This window comes from Leuresthes tenuis, unplaced genomic scaffold (genome assembly GCF_036924035.1).
Source record: "Leuresthes tenuis unplaced genomic scaffold, fLeuTen1.0.hap1 SCAF_3, whole genome shotgun sequence".
In the NCBI taxonomy this organism is placed as follows: Eukaryota; Metazoa; Chordata; class Actinopteri; order Atheriniformes; family Atherinopsidae; genus Leuresthes; species Leuresthes tenuis.
The window spans coordinates 29,333,404-29,352,829 of NW_027325357.1; the positions used below are offsets into that span (position 1 = coordinate 29,333,404).

The window sequence follows — 19,426 nt, forward strand, 5'->3', positions numbered from 1 at the left end:
TGTTATCACTGTTTTCAATTTGTTGGTTTAATTTTGGCACTAGTGATGGTTATGCATCTCTTTATATTAGATTATATTCACTTGAATTAAAAAGGCTTTTTGCACGTTTTCTGTTTAAGCAGATACAACCACAATATTGGAATGTAGATTTTCTTTTTTTTTTATATAAATAAACATAGTATAGTTTATTCATATTTTTAATTTCAAAGGAAAATGGGAACTGTTAGATTTGTTTTCCTGATATACCACTTATAAAGGATCCCTGAAGCAGAGAAGGCAGTAGCGGGCAACTGTACACTGACTGTGAGCTTTCAGACACTTACCCATGTTGCATTAAAGACACCCGCTCACCTCAAACTTGTCCCTCAGTCTCCTCACGCGTTGGACGGGATGATGGGCTTTCTCAGGCTCCCCCTTTATTCCAATGTATTTATTTACCTACTTATACGGAGAATAAATCAAGGTCAGCACACAATGCTGCACACAGCTATTAAGATTCATTGTAATGCAAATTCTCTTGTAGCTAGTGCGCCACACTGACAGGTACTGACACATCAGGCAACACACAAACCGCCACACTTGAGCACATTCACACACGTGCTTGGACACACACTCTTACCAAAGTACATACTCTAAACAGTTTTCCTAAAGAATTGGAACCCAATAGAGAAATGTTTTTTTAAAACCAAATCTCCCTCCTTCCTCTGTCTTCAGCACTTTTCCAAGGCATAATCCAGATTTCATTCATTCATCTTGAAATGAAAGGTAGATTGGATCAGCAGAAGGTATGTGGCTTGGGATAGAGTTGGGTGGCTCTAACAGTAGATCCAAAAGCACCAACAATATTCATAAGTCGCTTTGGATAAAAGCGTTGGCTAAATGCATAAACATATTCAACAATACTATTTATATTATCCCATAGTATTTCTCATCCTGTAAAATGCTATGAATAATACAGCCTTGCTATACAGCTTGGTGATATATTTACGAACATTTTGAATAGCTTATAACTTGAAAATTGTTGAGACATTTACTATTTAAGTCAGGCATTTACAAAAAAAAAAATCTGAATACACTGTATACACATTTTCAGATCACAAGTAATAAGACCGTCTTGTAGGGTCTCATCCCTGTTCAAAACAAAGACAATAATCACCTTATCCTGAATATAAATAAGATAAAGTAAGTCAGTAAAGTCTGTGGTGGCTCTGTGCTTGGGACTAAATGTACAAAAAAGATTGTTGCACAGGTTGCTGAACATTATGTAACAATACTATACCAATCTTCTACATAACACAGTGATCAAACAACAAAGTTGTCACGACTTGTGCTCAAGCCGTCAAAAATATGAACTCAAATGCAGACCGTAAAGGATTCAAAGGTAAAAAGGTTTATTATTAGTGTGATGCTTTGTCCAAGATGAACCCAGACACTGGAGGATTCTGTAGAAGGAGGGAGACGTTTCCTCAGTCCTCCGTGATGCAAGGCGAGTAATCCAAAAGGGAGTAAATAGTCCTTACTTATGTGAGAGATGAAGTCCGTAATGGAGGGGAGAGCACTGGCTGTGTCGGTTTAGGATCCGAGTCGGAGGTGAGGCGAGCAGGCAGGTGTGGATAATGGCCGGCTGGGATATCCAGGATACGGTGAGGTGGGTACTGGCAGGCAGGAAAACCTGCTCAGCCCACTTAAGACTCAGACCCAAAACACAGCAACAGCCAAGCATGATTGTGACAAAAGTGTGTTCAGTCAGAGGTTTCTTCTGCCCCAGCAAAGTTTACAGCAAGACACTCCTGCCCACAGCAATTACTCTATGCAATGGTTTTTTTACAGTGACCAATGACCGTTTTGATTCTTTATGGTGCAAATTATCTCCCATTTTGCGATTAATAAAGTATTATTCAATTCAATTCAATTAAATTCAATTCCTAAAAGTGTTTACTTCCTGTTGAAATTATGTTTCTTTGTAACTGACCTTGCCATGATTGGGAAAAGGGTTTAGGGACGCTTATTCCGAACATCCATAAACAGGCACATTTGGTTAATTGGTGATTCTAAATTGATTCAGTATTGTGAGTGTTTTTGGTTATTTGTCTCGTTTGTCTCTGAGTTGAGCCTGCAATGGACTGGCGACCTATTCGGGTTTACCCCGCCACACAATGGCAGTCGGGACAGATTCCAGCCCCCCTATGACCCTGAATTGGATTAAGTGGGTTTAGAATATGAATGAATTAGTCTTAATTCCTTCCCTATCCAGAGTACCAAATGTATAACACATGGTAAGAGAAGTGAAAAGTTAACACAGCTTGTCTGGTTAACCTTCTCTCTGCCATAGTGTATTTACCTTTTAGCGTTTATGTTGCAAGTTACCATGGCAGCATCAAGCATCACCACCCTGTGTACTATTGCATTTTACATTGACATAACTTTTGCATGTATGATTGCGTACAGATCTCCTGATGAATGTGTCAGACACTTGCTTGACACAAAGTGCTTGCTGCCTCTTTCGTTGATGAATGAGCTGTTCTGATGTTTATCGTGACCTGCTTTTCAATTCAGGGGCTCCACAAAGTTATCATAGGATGAAGGGATTAACAAGGAATGAGGGAGATACAACAATCTGGGATGAATACTGCTAAAAGAAGAAGTTTCTGGCTCTTGTTGGCACTGTCACCTCATTTTGTCTATAGTGATACATGTTGTAACTGAAAGATCTTATTCTGGGTGTACAGTATGTATTTACCCAGAATCCAAAAATGGGAAAATTTTATAAAGCTTCAAAGAATAAAAGCTGTCATTTAACTAAACTCACTTAATTAATTTAAGCCTTTAACAGACTTCAGTGAGAATAAGAAACATTGGATTTAGAAAATATAAACAAATGCCAGCAACACACTCAAAAAACATCATATTCGCATGATACATTTACATAAGATTTTTCAATAAGAAACCATCCGATGATTATTTGTTTTGCTAGAGTATATCTTCCATACTTTTTGCCAAGAGTTCTATATTTACTTTTTAAAATTGTGACATCTCAATTGAATTCTGTGAGTTGTACATTGACATAAACATTGTAAATGTATGTGTTTATATCTTTCCCACACAAACAGGGGTATTTCTATGCGTTTGCACCTATTGTCTCCATAAAACTTTTTTTAAATGCCTTCACTGACTTGACTGCAGTTCTTGTACTTCAATAGTAATGTTTTCATCAAAGAGTGATTCGAATCAAAGGGGAAATGCGCATTAAAAAAAAATCGAATCATGTGTGTTTCCATCAAAAGTACGGACTTTGGTGAAAACTATTGAAAACAGGTTGGCAAGACAACCAGCCTGTAAACGTTTTACCGGCTTCCCGACCCGGAGTGTACCACCATGGAGAGAGGACTTGAGCCTTTATTAAGAATCGGACAAGTGGTATGGCATAGCGGTTATTTGTTTCTTCTTAATTAAAGTTAAAAACGCCACAACTTCTTCCTCTGTCCACAGAAACCTTCCGTTGTCCGCCATAGCAGTTGGGGCGAAAGTGCGTTACGTCACACTTGATGCGAACACAGCTGTTTCCATCCCTTTAGAATCAACCAAAACCCTTTCATATTTTCATTTGTGCGAATCAGGGGATTTTAATTCGAATTATGGCGTTTCCATCATAATTTCCCGATGTTATACTTCTCGATGCGCATCTAAACAGGCTGATGGAAACGCACCTATTGTGAAGCTAAATTTAAAATGCGCATTCCGTATCTGTGTGATCTAGACTGGAATTCATAAGAAACCTGACAATACACAACGACCTCACTAGCTTATGTTGGTTTAGTGTAGGTATGTTACAGGAGGTATGTTTGTGTGTGGTGGTGTGAGGGGAAAGGTTAATGCTCGTTTTGTTAATTAAGAATGTTTGCTTTATGATTTTATCCTTTGTTATAACACCATCGGATTTCCAAAGTTAGCAACCCAATCAGCTGTGTGTACAGTTACAAACGTTAACGCTAATGCAAACTGTCATTCAGAGCTTAGAGAAAGTGATCCAATGAGACAGATTATCAGTATTCTTGTTAACGCTTCTGTAAGTATGATGAAAATGACACTGCATAATTTGAAGTGTTGCTCACAGTGACACTCTCACATGGAAATATCAGTAGCCTCTGCATTTCCTCACAGCTCTACAGCGTGTTTGACATGACCTGAAAACTGCCAACAACTTTTTGCATATTTATGAGTAATAATGAGACCTGTTCACATTATTATGAGATCTGCTTCTTGTATGAGACTGTTTTAGAAACCTAATCTTAAAACGATAAATGAATCAGAATTATGGGAGATAAGGGGCTTTATTTATAGTTGTTGCTTACAAAGTGTGTGCCACTTCTAACACAAACGCTGATATTAGTAATGTAAAGTTTTTTGTTCAGATATGAAACCTATTCGTTAAAAGTGCCCAGTAAAGCAAACCAACAGATTGCATAGAATTTTCTCTTCTATTCAATCCCCTGTCCTGAGCATGACTGTGGAGAGGATAAACTCCCTTTTAACAGGAAGAAACCTCCAGCAGAATCAGACTCAGGAGGGGCTGCCATCTGCCATCAACCAGCTTGGGCCGAGAGGACAGGGCAGAGCTACAAATACAACAACACCAGGCCAGGAATGCTCGCTATGGGACAGAAAAAGAGAAGCACAAAGTTAATTAAATAATAACAGCATCACATGGAGAGTAATTAGTTGAGAGATCCCTCTGGGTCACTTGAGCCAACCTCAACTATAAACTTTATCAAAAAGTCAAAAAAGTTTTTTTTTTACTCTTGAGGTGGACTCAAGAGTCAGACACCATAAGTAAGCCTGCAGTGTGAGAGTGAAGTGCTATGCTGGAAAAATTTGAGAGCTTTATATGTAAGGAGAAGAAATTGGAATTTCATTCTAATTTTCGCAGGTCAGCTCAGGGGAGAGAAGCTCAAACTGGAGAAATATTATCTCCCGTACTAATTCTCATCACAACTCTCGTTGCAGCATTTTGGAAGCAAAATGTTTACTGTTTTATCAAGTCTGGTTTAAATAATATATTTATAATATGTTTTGTTGTTTCGATATATTTTGTGGTCTGCCAGGGCATTGTATAGAAATTAAAAGTCAATGATTACTGCTATTTTTCAGGCCTGGACCTCCCAGAAGTCTCTGTCCAGCTTCCTCCTTTTAGTGAAATTATTCAGTGATTGCAAAGCATAATAATGTTTTGACTTCCTCTTCTTCTTCTCTCTCTGGTCTCTCAGAATAGAGCTGGATCTCATTCAGAATTCTTTTCAGGCCATTTTTTTCTTGGATCAGTATTTTCTTTTGATTTTACTAGCTGATCCTGCACTGATCAGACACAGCAGTCTTGAGGTGCTATGCATTGTCTTTGAAATGTGGATGTATATGAGGCTGATCCATGAGCGCACTTTCTAGTAATCTTTACATGTTTAATCATACACTTGTAGCACACACTCATTCATTCACAATCAGTAGTATCAATTAAAACTGTGTTTATAAATGTTTCAAATAATTATGTGCAACACGTTCCCAATTAAAACTGTATCAGGTGATATTGTGCCAGTAATGTATCACTTGTTCTGCTGCCACCATGTTTCCAAAGATGAACAAATGCTGCTTTAAAGACTTTTACACAAACTCTTTCTCACTGAGGAAATCCCAGAATAGATAGTTAGCTCTGTCAGGCTTCAGAATAAACTTTGTGGCAGAATCTTTGGACTTCTGAGTGAAATCCCTCAAAGTGTTTTGGCTGAGATGTGCTCTGCAAACACTGCAGTTCCCTATAGGTTTTGTAGGCATGCCAACCCAATGTCTGTAAATAAGACCCAGGTATTTTTTTTTATGTCAGCAGAAGATTCCTCAGTAAACAGTGAGACAAAGCTGAGCTGGTAAATCCTTTTCTGCAAACCATAAGTTGCTGTCACCTCCTCCACACCTTTCTCATACTGAATCTGCCTGCCTGAGCTCCCAGCTCTGTTATGTGTTCCCAAAAAGTTTCAGCACACTGAAAAAGTCTGTTTTCTCTGCATTCAAGCTGGATATTTAAGGTTTTTTTTTACAGTTTCTGCAAAAAAAAGAAAAGCAAATGGTAAAAAAAAAGAAGAGGAAATGCTTTACCTAAGAAACTAAACAAAAACAAGTACGGAGGATTTTGATGATGATTCCCTTTATCTCTTCTGCAGTGACTCATTTAATTTATTATTTTAATAAAACTATTTTAAAAAGGTTGATTGACATAGTTTTTATGAAGAATTAAACAGGGAAATACCTGTGATGGACTGGCGACCTGTCCAGGGTGTGCCCCGCCTTCGCCCAATGACTGCTGGGATAGGCTCCAGCCCACCCGCTACCCGATTAACGGATTGACGGTATAGAAAATGGAAGGATAAACAGGGAAATACTAAATTAGTTGATACTGTTTTTGTTGCTTTTTTTTTTTTTTTTACTAATTCTCACTTGAAAGAGTCGAGGGAAAAAGGACATTTCTGTTCCCTTTTTTATCTCAGTTTTTAAATCAATTTAAGGTTTTAACTGTTGTGGGCTTCTCACAGTAATCTTTGGTTATTCTTTTGTGACAGTCATCGTGTATGTCCACTTATAACTAAAACATACAACGAGGGGTAGAGCTGCTCTTTGTCTCCTCTTCTCTCTCCACCTCTAAACATTTTTATGTCACTCCTAGTGGAAGCTCATATCTCCAGCTGAAAGGACAGGCACAAAAGAACCTGTTATGGCACACTGAATGGTGAATTTCAGATAGTGGAGATTTAATTATATACAAGGCTAACTAGCAAAAAATCTTTCATGCACTATTTTGTGGAAATCTTACTTATGATCCCAGGTGAAAAGTAAGACTTTACCATCTTTTATAGCTTTATTTGCAACCAATGCAGTTTTAGATTAGATCAACTTTATTGATCCCAAAGCAGGGAAATTCAGTTGTTGGGGCAGCTCAAAGGAAAGAACATATAAAGTGCAAAGACAGTAGTTGAAATAAGAAAAAAGAGATATAAATAACATTTGGAGAAATGACCACGATGCTATTAAACTGTTGTTTTTTTATGTAATTAACTTTTTATTGATTCCATTCAGCATTGTCCCATTAGCATTTAACATATCACACATATGTTTTCCATGTATACAGATCATGCAAATAGTAAATTCCAGACTATATAGTGCATCTGAAAATAAGCTGCATCTTCTAATTTTAAAAAGAAAGTCCATTTTGTACTTGTATAGGCTGCACCGGATTATAAACTGCGGGTGTCCACATTGTAATATGAGATATTTACACAGAAAGATGTTACACATGAGGATTTTTAAACTTTTAATTAAATGTGTATGATAATATAAACAGATGCATACTGCAAATGCTTTTTTGTCAGTGCTTGTAGTACAGCTGGTAAAAAAAAATAAAAGACAGTAGCCTACCAAGAAAAGTCATTGATCGCCTTCTTCATCTTCGTCTTGCGCACTAAAACCATCAAAGTCATCTTCTTCAGCGTCTGAATTGAACAACCTCAGAACTTCGTCACTCACTTCAGTCTCTTCGTTGTCGCTCTCACAATCTCATCTCAGATTGATCGCCTTTGATTTAAAAGCTGCATCATATGCATTTCTTCATTTGTTTTCCATGTTGAAGGTGAGTACAAATGACAGATTTACAATAATTTATTAGTGTAAGTGTGTTTGATTTATTGTACAATTTCATCGAACCACTGTGAACTATTTGTTAATTTTATTGGTCTAATGTTACCAGGCAAAATTAAACATATATTAGCCGCACCGTATTATAAGCCACGGTGCTCAAAGCCTGAGGAAAAAGTAGCGGTTTATAGTCTGGAATTTACGGTAATGTAATACCAAAATTTGCAATCTGGCACCCTCTCACTACAAAGTAAAGCCTTACAAATGACATGAAAGTTGAATCGATACTTCTCTACAAGAGTTAAAACCATTGTATTCAACTGCTTCAGTTTTATCTACTCATAGAGACACAACAAACACTGACCGTTCTCCAGAGAATCAAAAGATGATGGCTGTTAAATCTGTGTGCTTGCAGGACCTTGTTTGTCCTCACAGTGTAGATGCTCTACTTTGCCAAACATGTTTTTGCTTGCAAATACTGTTTTGTCTGCTTATGGGGCAGAAATGTTCCCTCATACAGATACTTTTCCACTTAAGGATACTTTTTTGTGGGAAACAAAGAAATGGTTTGCAAAGCTTATAGGCTCATCTGAGAAGGCTTCATTACAATAAGTACTTTCAACAAGTACTTAGGTAAGAAGAGATCAGTCGAAAGGATGGAACAGAATTTCCTGATGTACAAAAAATAATTATAAAAAAAATGTCTTTGCTGAAATGACTGATGATCATCTTAGTGGAGCAATGACATGAATAAGGGATGAGTACAGAATAAAAACCCCTGGAGTCCAGAGCCTGGTAATAGATGAGCAGAGTTAGGAGGAGGCAGACTTCTGATGAGACTCCTCAGATTTAAAAAACAGGCGGAGAATGGGAGGAGGCCAGTTGTTTGAGAACCAACCTGAAGGGCAAATAACAGACAAAGGTTTTAAAGAATGGGGATCAGAGTGATTGGCTCATTATGTTACTGGCAAAATGACCATTGGACCAGAGTAGTAAAGACAGAACTGAGTCTGAGGAGAGCATGCCAGCATGGGAAAACGTGATGAAGCGTAGCAGGTGGAAAGCCCAAACAGCAGGCAGTGAGTGCAGATGAGAGGGAACATCCCACCTGTCACTGAACAAGAGGGTGTGGATATTTCTTGTAGCCTATATAAATGGTAAATTCCAGAATTTTTAACTTGCTTTGCCACTTGGTGCAGTATGTGCAGAGTGATTAGAGAAAATCTGTGAGGAATATAGAACGTGAATAACTTATATTGTATATTGATGCCCACCTTTGTGGGCGATTGAATATGGAATCTAATTTGCCTTTAAGAAGTGCTTTGCTAAAGAATAATGTACTGCTACTGTAGTTTACTTTTTTTAAATTTTGCATTAGCTACTTTGTTTAATAGATAATTAGGGACAGTCGTTAGAAATATTAAAGTGAGAGTGACATACAGATTCTGGGTTTGAAACTGGTTGACTGGATTTTGATTTGTTTTCTCTGTGCATGATTTTGCATGTTTGCTCTGTGCAGGCTTGCTGCACAATGATTCTAAATCATAGGTGTGAATGAACATGCAGGACAAGCAGTCATTCAAGAATAAAACCTGTCGTGTCACTTGGAGATTTTCCTCCTCCTGAAAACAACCCCAAGGGTCATTGGTTCATGCAGGCAATAATCACTCGTGATTTTGTTTGAATAATATGTGGTCTCTAGGATTTTTAAGAGTAACTGCATGGGAAATGTTAAAATGGCATCCGTTAAGGTGACAGTGGTGGAGTTCAAAGCATGTATTTTAGTCCTATCCATGATGTTTTTGAGCCTAAACACAACCTGGAAGTAACAATAGTGTCACTGTATCATGTTGTACTGATGTGACACCAAAGCAACCAGCAAAAAGCATCCAAAATGATGGGCTTTATGTAAAAAGAATGCATTTTGCAACGAGTCCTGGTCAAATGAGCATATAGGTTGTTTGCTCATACTGCTCAATGCGGCTCATTACGATATAAACTGAAGTGCTGTCCTGTACAAAATTATCCTTACAAGCTTCAGAAGCGAAGTATGAGTCATGAGTGAATGATTTACAAAGTCTCCATAAGGGGGAAGAGGAGGGGTGGTTGGAGAAGTTAAGCTTTGCTCTTTCAAGGTGGACCTTTGTGTGAGATCTGATCAAGACAATATATCTTCTGTCATGACATCACTTTACCAAAACACTTTCACTTGTCACTTTCTGGTTGGTTTTAGAAAATAACATCACTTGGTTAGGATGAGAAATCTAAATTACTTGGATTAGAAAACAATCATACTTAGGGCTAAAAACATTCTTTTACCATGTGTTTTTGCAACTGCACTACGTTTGTGCTTTATATGCAGATGCTTTTGTTACCATGAGAGGTTGCATATTGTTTAAATATACTGTATATATCATCTACGTGCATGAACAAACTCCACATGGGCACGTTTTGGGGAGAAGGACTCTTTTTGTTTTTTTTTGTTTTTTTATCCCTAACCATGATCATTCTCTAACCCATATCAAGCAATTTTGATTGCTAATGCTAATGTTTCTGCTTAAACCCAACCAGGGAGTGACAAAAGAGTTTTTGTAAAGTGTTGTGATGTTGTGTTATTGACCGAACATAACCCAGAAGTGAAAAAACACTTTCTGGATATTGAACTCATAGCCCACTGTTCTTAATGCAGAGTATAATCATACCACCCATCCCCCTCGTCCTCCTTTAGAGGACTTTGTAGATTGTTAAAGGAAATGCTTGAGAAAGGCGTCTGCCCTGATACAGAAATAAGTTTGAATTACTCTCCTGCTGAATGAGGTCATTTAGAGGATGCAACTAAGGGTTGTTTTTCAGAATATAAACAATAGATTTATTTGGTCATTTTAATAAAAGCTCTTGTTGGTCGGGTTGGAGGTGAAAAAGTGGGAAAAGCTTGACCAGTGGTAATTTGAACTGTAATGCAGGTGTTATGGAATCACTTTAAAAGATAAAATGAAAGTACAATGTTTGATTTTGTTGTCTTATGTTTTTGGTTTTCGTTTGCTTGTTAGTTGTTTTTTTAGATTATTTTGGGACCAGCCTAATTATTTACTATATTTTACCATAACCTTATCGAAAAGCAAACTTAAACTTGCTATTAATGATTCTACCAAATCACATTTAACAGGTTGCTTGGGCTGATTTTGTCAATTGATTATTTAGTTTGGTTTATGGGACAATATTGATGTGAACTTGTTAACCTATTGTACTGTACTGTGGACACAATACAGCACAGACTCCTGACCACTAATAGCAGGCCAGCTAATTATTCGGTGTGGATTATGAAGTAGTTCCACTTAGAAATGTCTTTGTATAATCAATCGATAAGTGTGCACTGTCAGTGCTGGATAAATGTACATGTTATAGTGTGTGGTGCTGGATGGGGTAAACTTTGTTCTATGTATTCTAATACTTGAGGCAGACTCAATCAACATTGTTTGTTTTTCATATCAACACTCACTTCAGTTTAATTTTTAAATGCCAGTCAAAGCTTCCACAAAATGTTGGCTGATTCTTGTTGCCACGGACACTGGGGTCTGCCTGCTGGCAGAGCTACCTCTGGACATGCTTAGAGAAATGTGAAAATGTTTGTGGGTTGGGAAGCCTCACAACCCTTTACACAGTTTAATGAGTAAATGATACACAATGAAGGCGATATGTATCTCTAAATATAATCAAATATTTGAATTTCACATCCATCCTATATGAATCTGAATGAGTTTCTGTGGCATTGTGAACTTTTGCATTGTGTTCTTTACAGGTACAAGTGCAGAAAGTTTTAATTTCTTTTAAAATACATCTTTAAATGGCTCAATCTGTAATCCAGAGTAGATTTTAGCTATTTGCTTTTTATATATTTTACTCATGTTATTATCAGTTTCATGGTTCTTTTTGTACATTTTAGGTCTTAACAACAAAAATGGTTCTCAGTAAACTTGACAAGGTAACAAGGAAAGGTTAAGCAAGCATTTCATCTGTAAGCTAAAACACAGGCAAGCATAAATCAGGCTCCGAGGAAGCATCCGCACATGTTGTCTGCTGCTGCTTTGCTGTGTGTATTCGAGGTTTACCGCCTGCCCCATTTACCAAAACTGAAGCCTATTAACCGCCAGGAAAGAGAATATATTTATCAGAGCCCCCTCCATTATTAATCAGTGCAGAGTTAAAAGTGAATATATATCAGAAAAGCTGAAGAAGGTTGAAACAGGGTCTGGAATCTGATGGTCTCACTGGGAGTATCAACAGTGCAGTGCATGTTCAGCCCAAATCTGAGCAGAAACAAGTATAACTTTCATCTTCTCTGCTTTGCAGTTTCTGTGGTTACAAGGCTTGTAATTATACATAGATTTAGTGGCGGGGGGCTGTGTCCTAAAATTACAGTTTTGGAGTAGATGACACAGTTTTGAAAAAGAAGATGTGCGTTTATATACACAACTTGCTATAAAAATATAATTCTTGCCTTTTTGACTGCACTCTCTGAATTTTATCATGGTTTTAATGATTATAGGAGTGCAGCTTTCCTACAAGCTCTCTATTTACTCTATTCATTCTCCCTTTCCCTGCAGCCTGTGAGGTGGGTTTCTATAAGCCGGTGGCGGGCGATGGTCTGTGTGGTAAATGTCCCCAGCACAGCCACTCAGAGACCAGAGCCGCTCTCTCCTGCCCCTGCGACTCCAACTACTATCGGGCTGCAAATGACCCGCCGGCAGCCTCATGCTCCCGTAAGCACAAATACACTGTACACCAGAACACACATTTCCACTGACAAAAACACCTTAGAGTAGTGCAAGGACATGCAAACAAATACACTTGCACCTCACATGCTGATTATGAAATGTACCAAACTTATTTTTGCAGTAAAAATCCAATTTACTTTTCCAGATATGTTCAAACCTCTGAATGAACTTGAATCTCCATCTTTCTTTCTCCAGGCCCTCCATCTGCTCCTGTGAATGTCATCTCCTCAGTCAACGGGACCTCTGTGAATTTAGAGTGGGATCGCCCTCTGGATACCGGCGGGCGCAGCGATTTGCAGTACAGCGTGCTGTGTCAGAAATGCTCAGGGGAAGGGCCCTGTGAGGACTGTGCGGCCTCCCCAGGAGGTGGCAGTGGAGGGAAGACAGGTGGAGGGGGGAGCATTGGGGTTGGAGGGATCGTGGAGCGCTCAGGCACTGCAGTGATTCGGTTTGTTCCTAGCCAGACTGGCTTGACGGAGCCTTGGGTAACAGTGCTAAACCTTGTGGCTCACACCAACTACTCCTTCCGAATCCTGGCCACAAACGCGGTGACTCACCTAAGCAATGAGCCATCGCCATATGCCTTGGTCAATATTACAACAAACCAGGCAGGTAGGGTTCACACCAGTGATGTTTAGTTACTCATTATAAATGTTTTGTGAGGAGTCACATCATGCACCCTTTTTTCACCAAAGTATTTCATTGCTGGTTTTGAGCCAGTCCCTAAATTGTCACCAGTTCTTCCTGTTTCACTGGCTGCCAGCCAGGACAAATGGTGCTATGATAGCACCATGCTGGTCCAGATGTTGGATAAAAAAATCCCAGTCAGGGCCAGAAAATGAGTCTGGACTCCTACACCAAGATTTTTTTTTTATCAAAGATCCCCTTTAAAGAAATGTTTGCAATCAAAAAGGCACAATTTCCTCAAAGTATTTGCTGGCAACAGCAAAAGCAGCTAAAAAACACTGAAGACGATCAGGGTTCCAATTCAGCAGTTTATTTCACATGGGTAAGAAACTTGAGTTCTCTCTGCAGTTAGACTAAGAGGGGTCAGTTTCTTTTCAAAGGACACTCTTATTCTCTCTGGAAATAATGGTATCACAGGTTAGTTATTTTGTCATATAGGGCCCATATTCTGGCCTACCTTTAGCCCCTGATTGACTAATTCAACTGATGTACTTACTACAATTAAGTCAATTCTTAACTACACCAGTACTTGGTTCTAGTTGGTTAAAAATTGGTAATATACACCCATCAACCATAACATTATGACCACCCTCATTATAATGAGAAGGTCCTCCTTATGCTGCAAAAAAAGAGCTCTGACCAGTCAAGCTATGGACAAAGAATTTCTGAGAATGTTCTGTAGTTTCTGATAATCTGGCATTAGCAATGGATCATTTATATATATATATATATATATGTGATAAATAAATGTTTATATTCACGGTAATTACATTTTGATTTTGAATAAAGTCACTTTTGAGCTCTATTGTAGAGGGCTGCATTGGGATTGGATCCCGCTGGGTCCCGCGGGACCCAACTCAAATCTTCCTAACAGTAGACCTCCAGGCCTCATTATTTGGCTCATTAGTTCCCACTCGTCATTGTTTACGGGGACATTTAGCCTAACGCAACTGCTGATGCAAAGCCGTGAGTGCCTGTTAGACGCTATTCAACACTAGAGTGACTATAGCGCATCAATAGACTTGTTATTTTGGTTATGATGGGTGTACGATAATTTCCCTCAAAATACGATAATTTTATTTTTGTCTCTGGTACAATAATACTACATTTCCCACCTGGCAACACTGTCGGGATGTATCCTAGCGACAGGATGTCAATAAATGATGTGGAAAGGAAGCTCAATAAAGGTCTTTACAGCACAAAGACAAAGCAAGGCAAGTCAGTCATTTGGAGAAGTTTCTCATTTCAATTCAATTTCAATTCAATTTTATTTATATAGCGCCAGATTACAACAATTGTCATCTCAAGGCACTTAAGTAATATAGTCCAATTCAAGCCAATTGGAATTCAATTCATTGTAATCATAATCCAATTAATTCATATAGAGCTAATTCAAAAAATGTATATCCTAGCTAAGGATGAATCTCTGCCCATGAATCTCTTTATACTTTTTAACAGCCTATAAAATGACGTGTTTCCTCCTGCGGGACGGGAGAAGACACAAAATCAATGCATTTCTATTATTGCGCGGGCATAAATTCTCAAAGTTTTGCGGGAGTGTAACACACACGTTGCGGGTGCGGGCGGGGATGGTCAGAAATTTAGCGGGAGCGGGATGAAGAAAACAGTCCCGCGCAGGGCTCTACTCTATTGCATTACTTTTTGCTGTTCTAAAACTGCTAAGGAGTGACATCTACACAATGCACTGTCAAATTTGAAGTGATATATAACAAATATGTGAAATACACAGAGGAATCTAGCACTTAGGTTATGATATTTGAAGCCACAAGTCATCAGTGACTTCAGTTTTTCAAGCTCATTTGTGTAATTTTGATGTCATTGATCCAAATCTGACCTTAAGAGACTGGCTGTAACATCCATATATTGACTTTATTAAAAACAAAAAAAGAGCAACAGATATTTGCTTTAAAATAAAGGACATACTTTGCTTTTTGGCTTTTGGTGCCTCCTTTGAGATCAAACCCACATTGTTTTGAGTTTGGGTTCAGCTTTGGCTGTTCATCAAGCATCTGTCTCCTCACTCTTTGCTGTTTGCTCTTTTCTCAAATGTGCAGAGATGCAAAAAAAGCCCCAAAAAAACAACAATCTTTGAAAAAAATTTGCTTTCTCAATGACATTTTGTCCTTATAAAGAAAAACGTGCTGTGGTGAGAAGCTTTTGTTTCCAGAGGGACTAGTTGAGATGCCTGCCACAATCAGAAAGCAGGTCTCGTGTCTAACTCTGGCTTTTTTATGTCCAGACTCACTTTAAAAAAAAAGAATAAATAACAATTATGATTTAGTTAATGAGTTGTATTTGCCGCATCGTTGAATGGATGACACTAATTGGTAGCTGGAGTAGCAGCAGATATAGTAAAGGTTTCAGAGTTCAAATACACTATTAAAACCCAAAATTTTTAAAAAGTGGATAATTTGCCAACCTCAAAGACCAATATTTCAATCTTAACGCAATATAGAAAAATATCAACTGCTGAAAGTGAACGTTTGTTAAAAGTTCAAGAAGAGTTCATCTTGAATGTGGTGTTCAAGTTGTTGCAATGTTTGCTTGGTTTCTTGCACAGCATGTCCTGAATATACTTATCTATACAGTGCAGTGACCTTGTCACCTTTTTGTGAACTAACAAAGCGGTCTCTCTGATATCTTGCACAGCACCCTCTGAAGTGTTAGCAATCCGCCAGGAGAACACGAGTCAGAACAGTGTGACCCTGCTGTGGCATGAACCTGACCAGCCCAACGGAGTAATCTTGGAGTACGACATCAAATACTATGAGAAGGTACCCTTACATCTGTACCACATCTGCACCACATCTATACCTCATCTGTACCTTGTAAGAGCTCACCACACAGAGCCACAAAAACAGTGCTGCAGTTGTAGTTGTTTATTTTTTTCTCCTTATAATTAACATATAACTCTCCAGACAGCTTATAAGGGAGGAAAGTGAGAAGAGACTCTGTTATACCTGTGAGGCCATTACTTTCAGAAAGCTGCGACTGAACTGAGCCAAGATAATGTGAATGCAAAGTGGTGGCTCTTGGATAGACTGTGGATAACTTAATCCGAGAAAAAATCCTTGTGGCAGCTCTGCTAATTGAGAGGAAATGGGGGTCGAGAAGGAAAGGAAGATGGAGGATGAGACGGTGGAGATCCCAACTTACTGAAAGTGACAGTGACAGCAAGCGGCTGGCGGACGCATAAGCCACACGATAAACTAATTGCCGCTACCGTGTATGTGTGACTCTCTTTAGGAGAGTAGACGTGTGTGTGTGGTGATAGAAATCATCTAATTGCAGAGGGAACGATCTGGGAGCCAGCAGTCTCATAGCCAAACAAGCAGGATGGTGTGGGGAGTGCTGAAGGATTAGCTCGTCTCTTACACTGGTATCTTAATCTCGCCTCACTCAGGGGGCCAGACGCCTGTGGGGGATTTCAAGTGGACAAGTCAGCAATGTGCTTTCTCAAGGTTTCTATAGTACTAAACAAGAATAAGTCACACGAAGGGTGGCAAGCTGCTGCAGCACCTCACTCACTGGGGACAACAAAGACAAAATCCTTCCTGAAGACACATGAATGGCTTACTGCTTCTTGATATTGTTGAACAATCTCTCCCTTGGAACACTTACACAGAATCTCTGAATAAAGTTTGCAAAGACACTGCAGCAGGAAAATGAAAACAATGAGAGAACAGCTGCGATGATAATGATGAACTTGATTGTTAATCAAGACCTTAAATAAGTCATTGCCCTAAACGATGTGCCTTTTTAATGAACACATAAATTACATGAAGGTATAATAAGCTTGACATTTTCTTGACATTTTTCATCATAAATTAAGACGTTAAACAAAACAAAACAAACAAGAAAATGAGATCAAATACTTTAAATATCTTTTTTCTGTCTGACAGAAGTAGGTAAAGAGATTTCTGAGATGTGCCTGTACTACGAACTAAACATCTAAACTAGGACACAAGATAATACAAATTCTTGTGTTTTTCCAACCAAAAGTTGACTTTTAAATAGTGTGTAAACATATTAGTCTGACCAAAATTGTGCAAAATCAAATCTCAAAACCAGGCTAACACATCCAGATAATAGTGTTGGGGACCGAATCACTGTATACGCTTCGCTAGACACAAATGGGCCTAGCCACTCTGCACTTGCTCCAAAGTTCCAGCTTTAAGCATCTTTTTGTAAAACAGTAACATGTAAGTGTATATTAATACGGTCAAATTCCCAAAAATATCAACTTCCAGTCACTTATAGCATTTCCTGATTCTTATTCTGCTCCAAGAAAATCTTTGTTTTATAACCGCTGCATCATCTTACAAAATCACCATTCAAGTAACTTAAAGATGGGCCTCATACAAGAACCACTCGTACGAACAGATTTTTTTCTTAAGTTGTGCGTATGAGTGATTTAACAGAACTTGCGCATTCACCAATTTTTTGGTATTTTGAGTTTTCTTTCAGGTAGGAACCGAGTTTACGAGTGACCCAGACCTGTCATAAGAGTCACATAGAATAGTCTGCTGTTAAATCAAGTTTGCTTGACTAATGGATTGTATATGTAATTACTTTTAAGATATCATAAATAAATATATACATTATAACTCATAATTATGCTGACATTATTCTGTTTAACTTAAATTATGCACTAATTGAAGATTAATTTTACTCTGTATATAACAGGTTCAATGGGAAGTGTGACCAGCTGCGTGATGACTTACTACTTTTGGATGCCTTAGTGCATCAGGTTCTTGGAAGAGAGCATGTGTTCCGAGACCGTGTAGATATGCTTGCGGAGACAGACGAATGACTGACATTGCGATTTAGATTGCCAAGGACTGTTCTGCTTCAAATATGCAGCTTGCTAGAGCCACAACTCCAAAGAGAAACATGCTGATCAAACGTAATTCCACCACATGTCCAGGTCCTCACCACCCTTGGATTTTTGGCCAAATTGGAGACAGATCAGGTGTGTCCCAGTCCTCTGGGAGTCATGCGCTCCCCTTGGTCATCAAAACTCTCATCAGTTTATCACCCACGGTACATCAAATTCCCATACGCCGCTGTCGAACATGTGCAGATTAATTTAATTCAATTCAATTCAATTCAATTCAATTCAATTCAATTTTATTTATATTAAGCCAAATTACAACAAATGTCATCTCAAGGCACTTGAATAATATAGTCCAATTCAAGCCAATTGGAGTTCAAATCATTGTAATCATAATCCAATGAAATCCAATGAATTCATATAAAGCCAATTCAAAAACAAAATCCTAGCTAAGGAAACCAACAGATTGCACTGAAACTTCTCGTCTGTCCAATCTCACATCCTGAGCGTGCCTGAGGCGACTGTGGAAAGGAACAACTCCCTTTTAACAGGAAGAAATCTCTGGGAGAACCAGACTCAGGAAGGGTGGCCATCCGCCTCGAACAGCTGGGGTTTGAGAAGACAGAAAAGAGGGGGGAAAAAAACACCATAACACCATTCAAAGAATACCTGTTGGAACAGGGAAACACAAGTTAATAACCACAATAATGTCACATGTACATAATATCATTTGAGAAATTAAACAGGGGGAAAAAGAGAGCAAAGTGAGGAAAGATGTGACAGATGAGGTCCCCCAGCAGTCTAAGCCTATAGCAGCTTAACTACGGGATGTTTCAGGATCACCTGAGCCATCCCTAACTATAAGCTTTATCAAAAAGGAAAGTTTTAAGCCTAATCTTAAAAGTGGAAAGGGTGTCTGCTTCCTGGACATTTACTGGCAGCTTATTCCACAAGAGAGGGGGCTGATAACTGAAGGCTCTACCTCCCATTCTACTTTTAGAAACTCTGGAAACCAAAAGTAAACCTGCAGTTTGGGAGCAAAGTGCTCTGTTAGGAAAATATCTTACAATGAGATCTTTAAGATGTTGGAGCTCAGTCATTAAGAGCTTTATATGTGAGGAGAAGAATCTTAAATTCTATTCTGAAATTAACAGGGAGCCAATGAAGAGAAGCTAAAACTGGAGAAATGTGATCTCTCCTGTTAGTTCTCATCAGAACTCTGGCTGCAGCATTTTGGATCAGCTGGAGGCTTTTCAGAGAAGATGTGGGACAGCCCAATAATAAAGAATTACAGTAGTCCAATCTTGAAGTAACAAATACATGGACTAGTTTTTCTGCATCACCCTGAGACGGGATGTTCCCGATTTTGGCAATATTACGAAGGTGAAAGAAGGCAGTCCCAGAAACCAGTTTTATATGTGCGTCAAATTAGGAATTC

The 19,426-nt window shown here is 38.6% G+C and overlaps 2 protein-coding genes across 2 annotated transcripts in view; both read left to right on the forward strand.

The window, feature by feature from the left end:
- epha8 (eph receptor A8) overlaps nucleotides 1-19,426 on the forward strand; it is a 162,287-nt gene that overhangs the window by 106,280 nt on the left and 36,581 nt on the right. The window contains exons 7-9 of the mRNA XM_072382925.1: nucleotides 12,276-12,431; nucleotides 12,642-13,058; nucleotides 15,804-15,928. Coding sequence (XP_072239026.1) covers nucleotides 12,276-12,431; nucleotides 12,642-13,058; nucleotides 15,804-15,928 — 698 coding nt within the window. The remainder of the gene's footprint in view (nucleotides 1-12,275; nucleotides 12,432-12,641; nucleotides 13,059-15,803; nucleotides 15,929-19,426) is intronic.
- Nucleotides 1-19,426, forward strand: part of cunh1orf50 (chromosome unknown C1orf50 homolog) — a 274,707-nt gene that overhangs the window by 79,244 nt on the left and 176,037 nt on the right. The window lies entirely within an intron of this gene.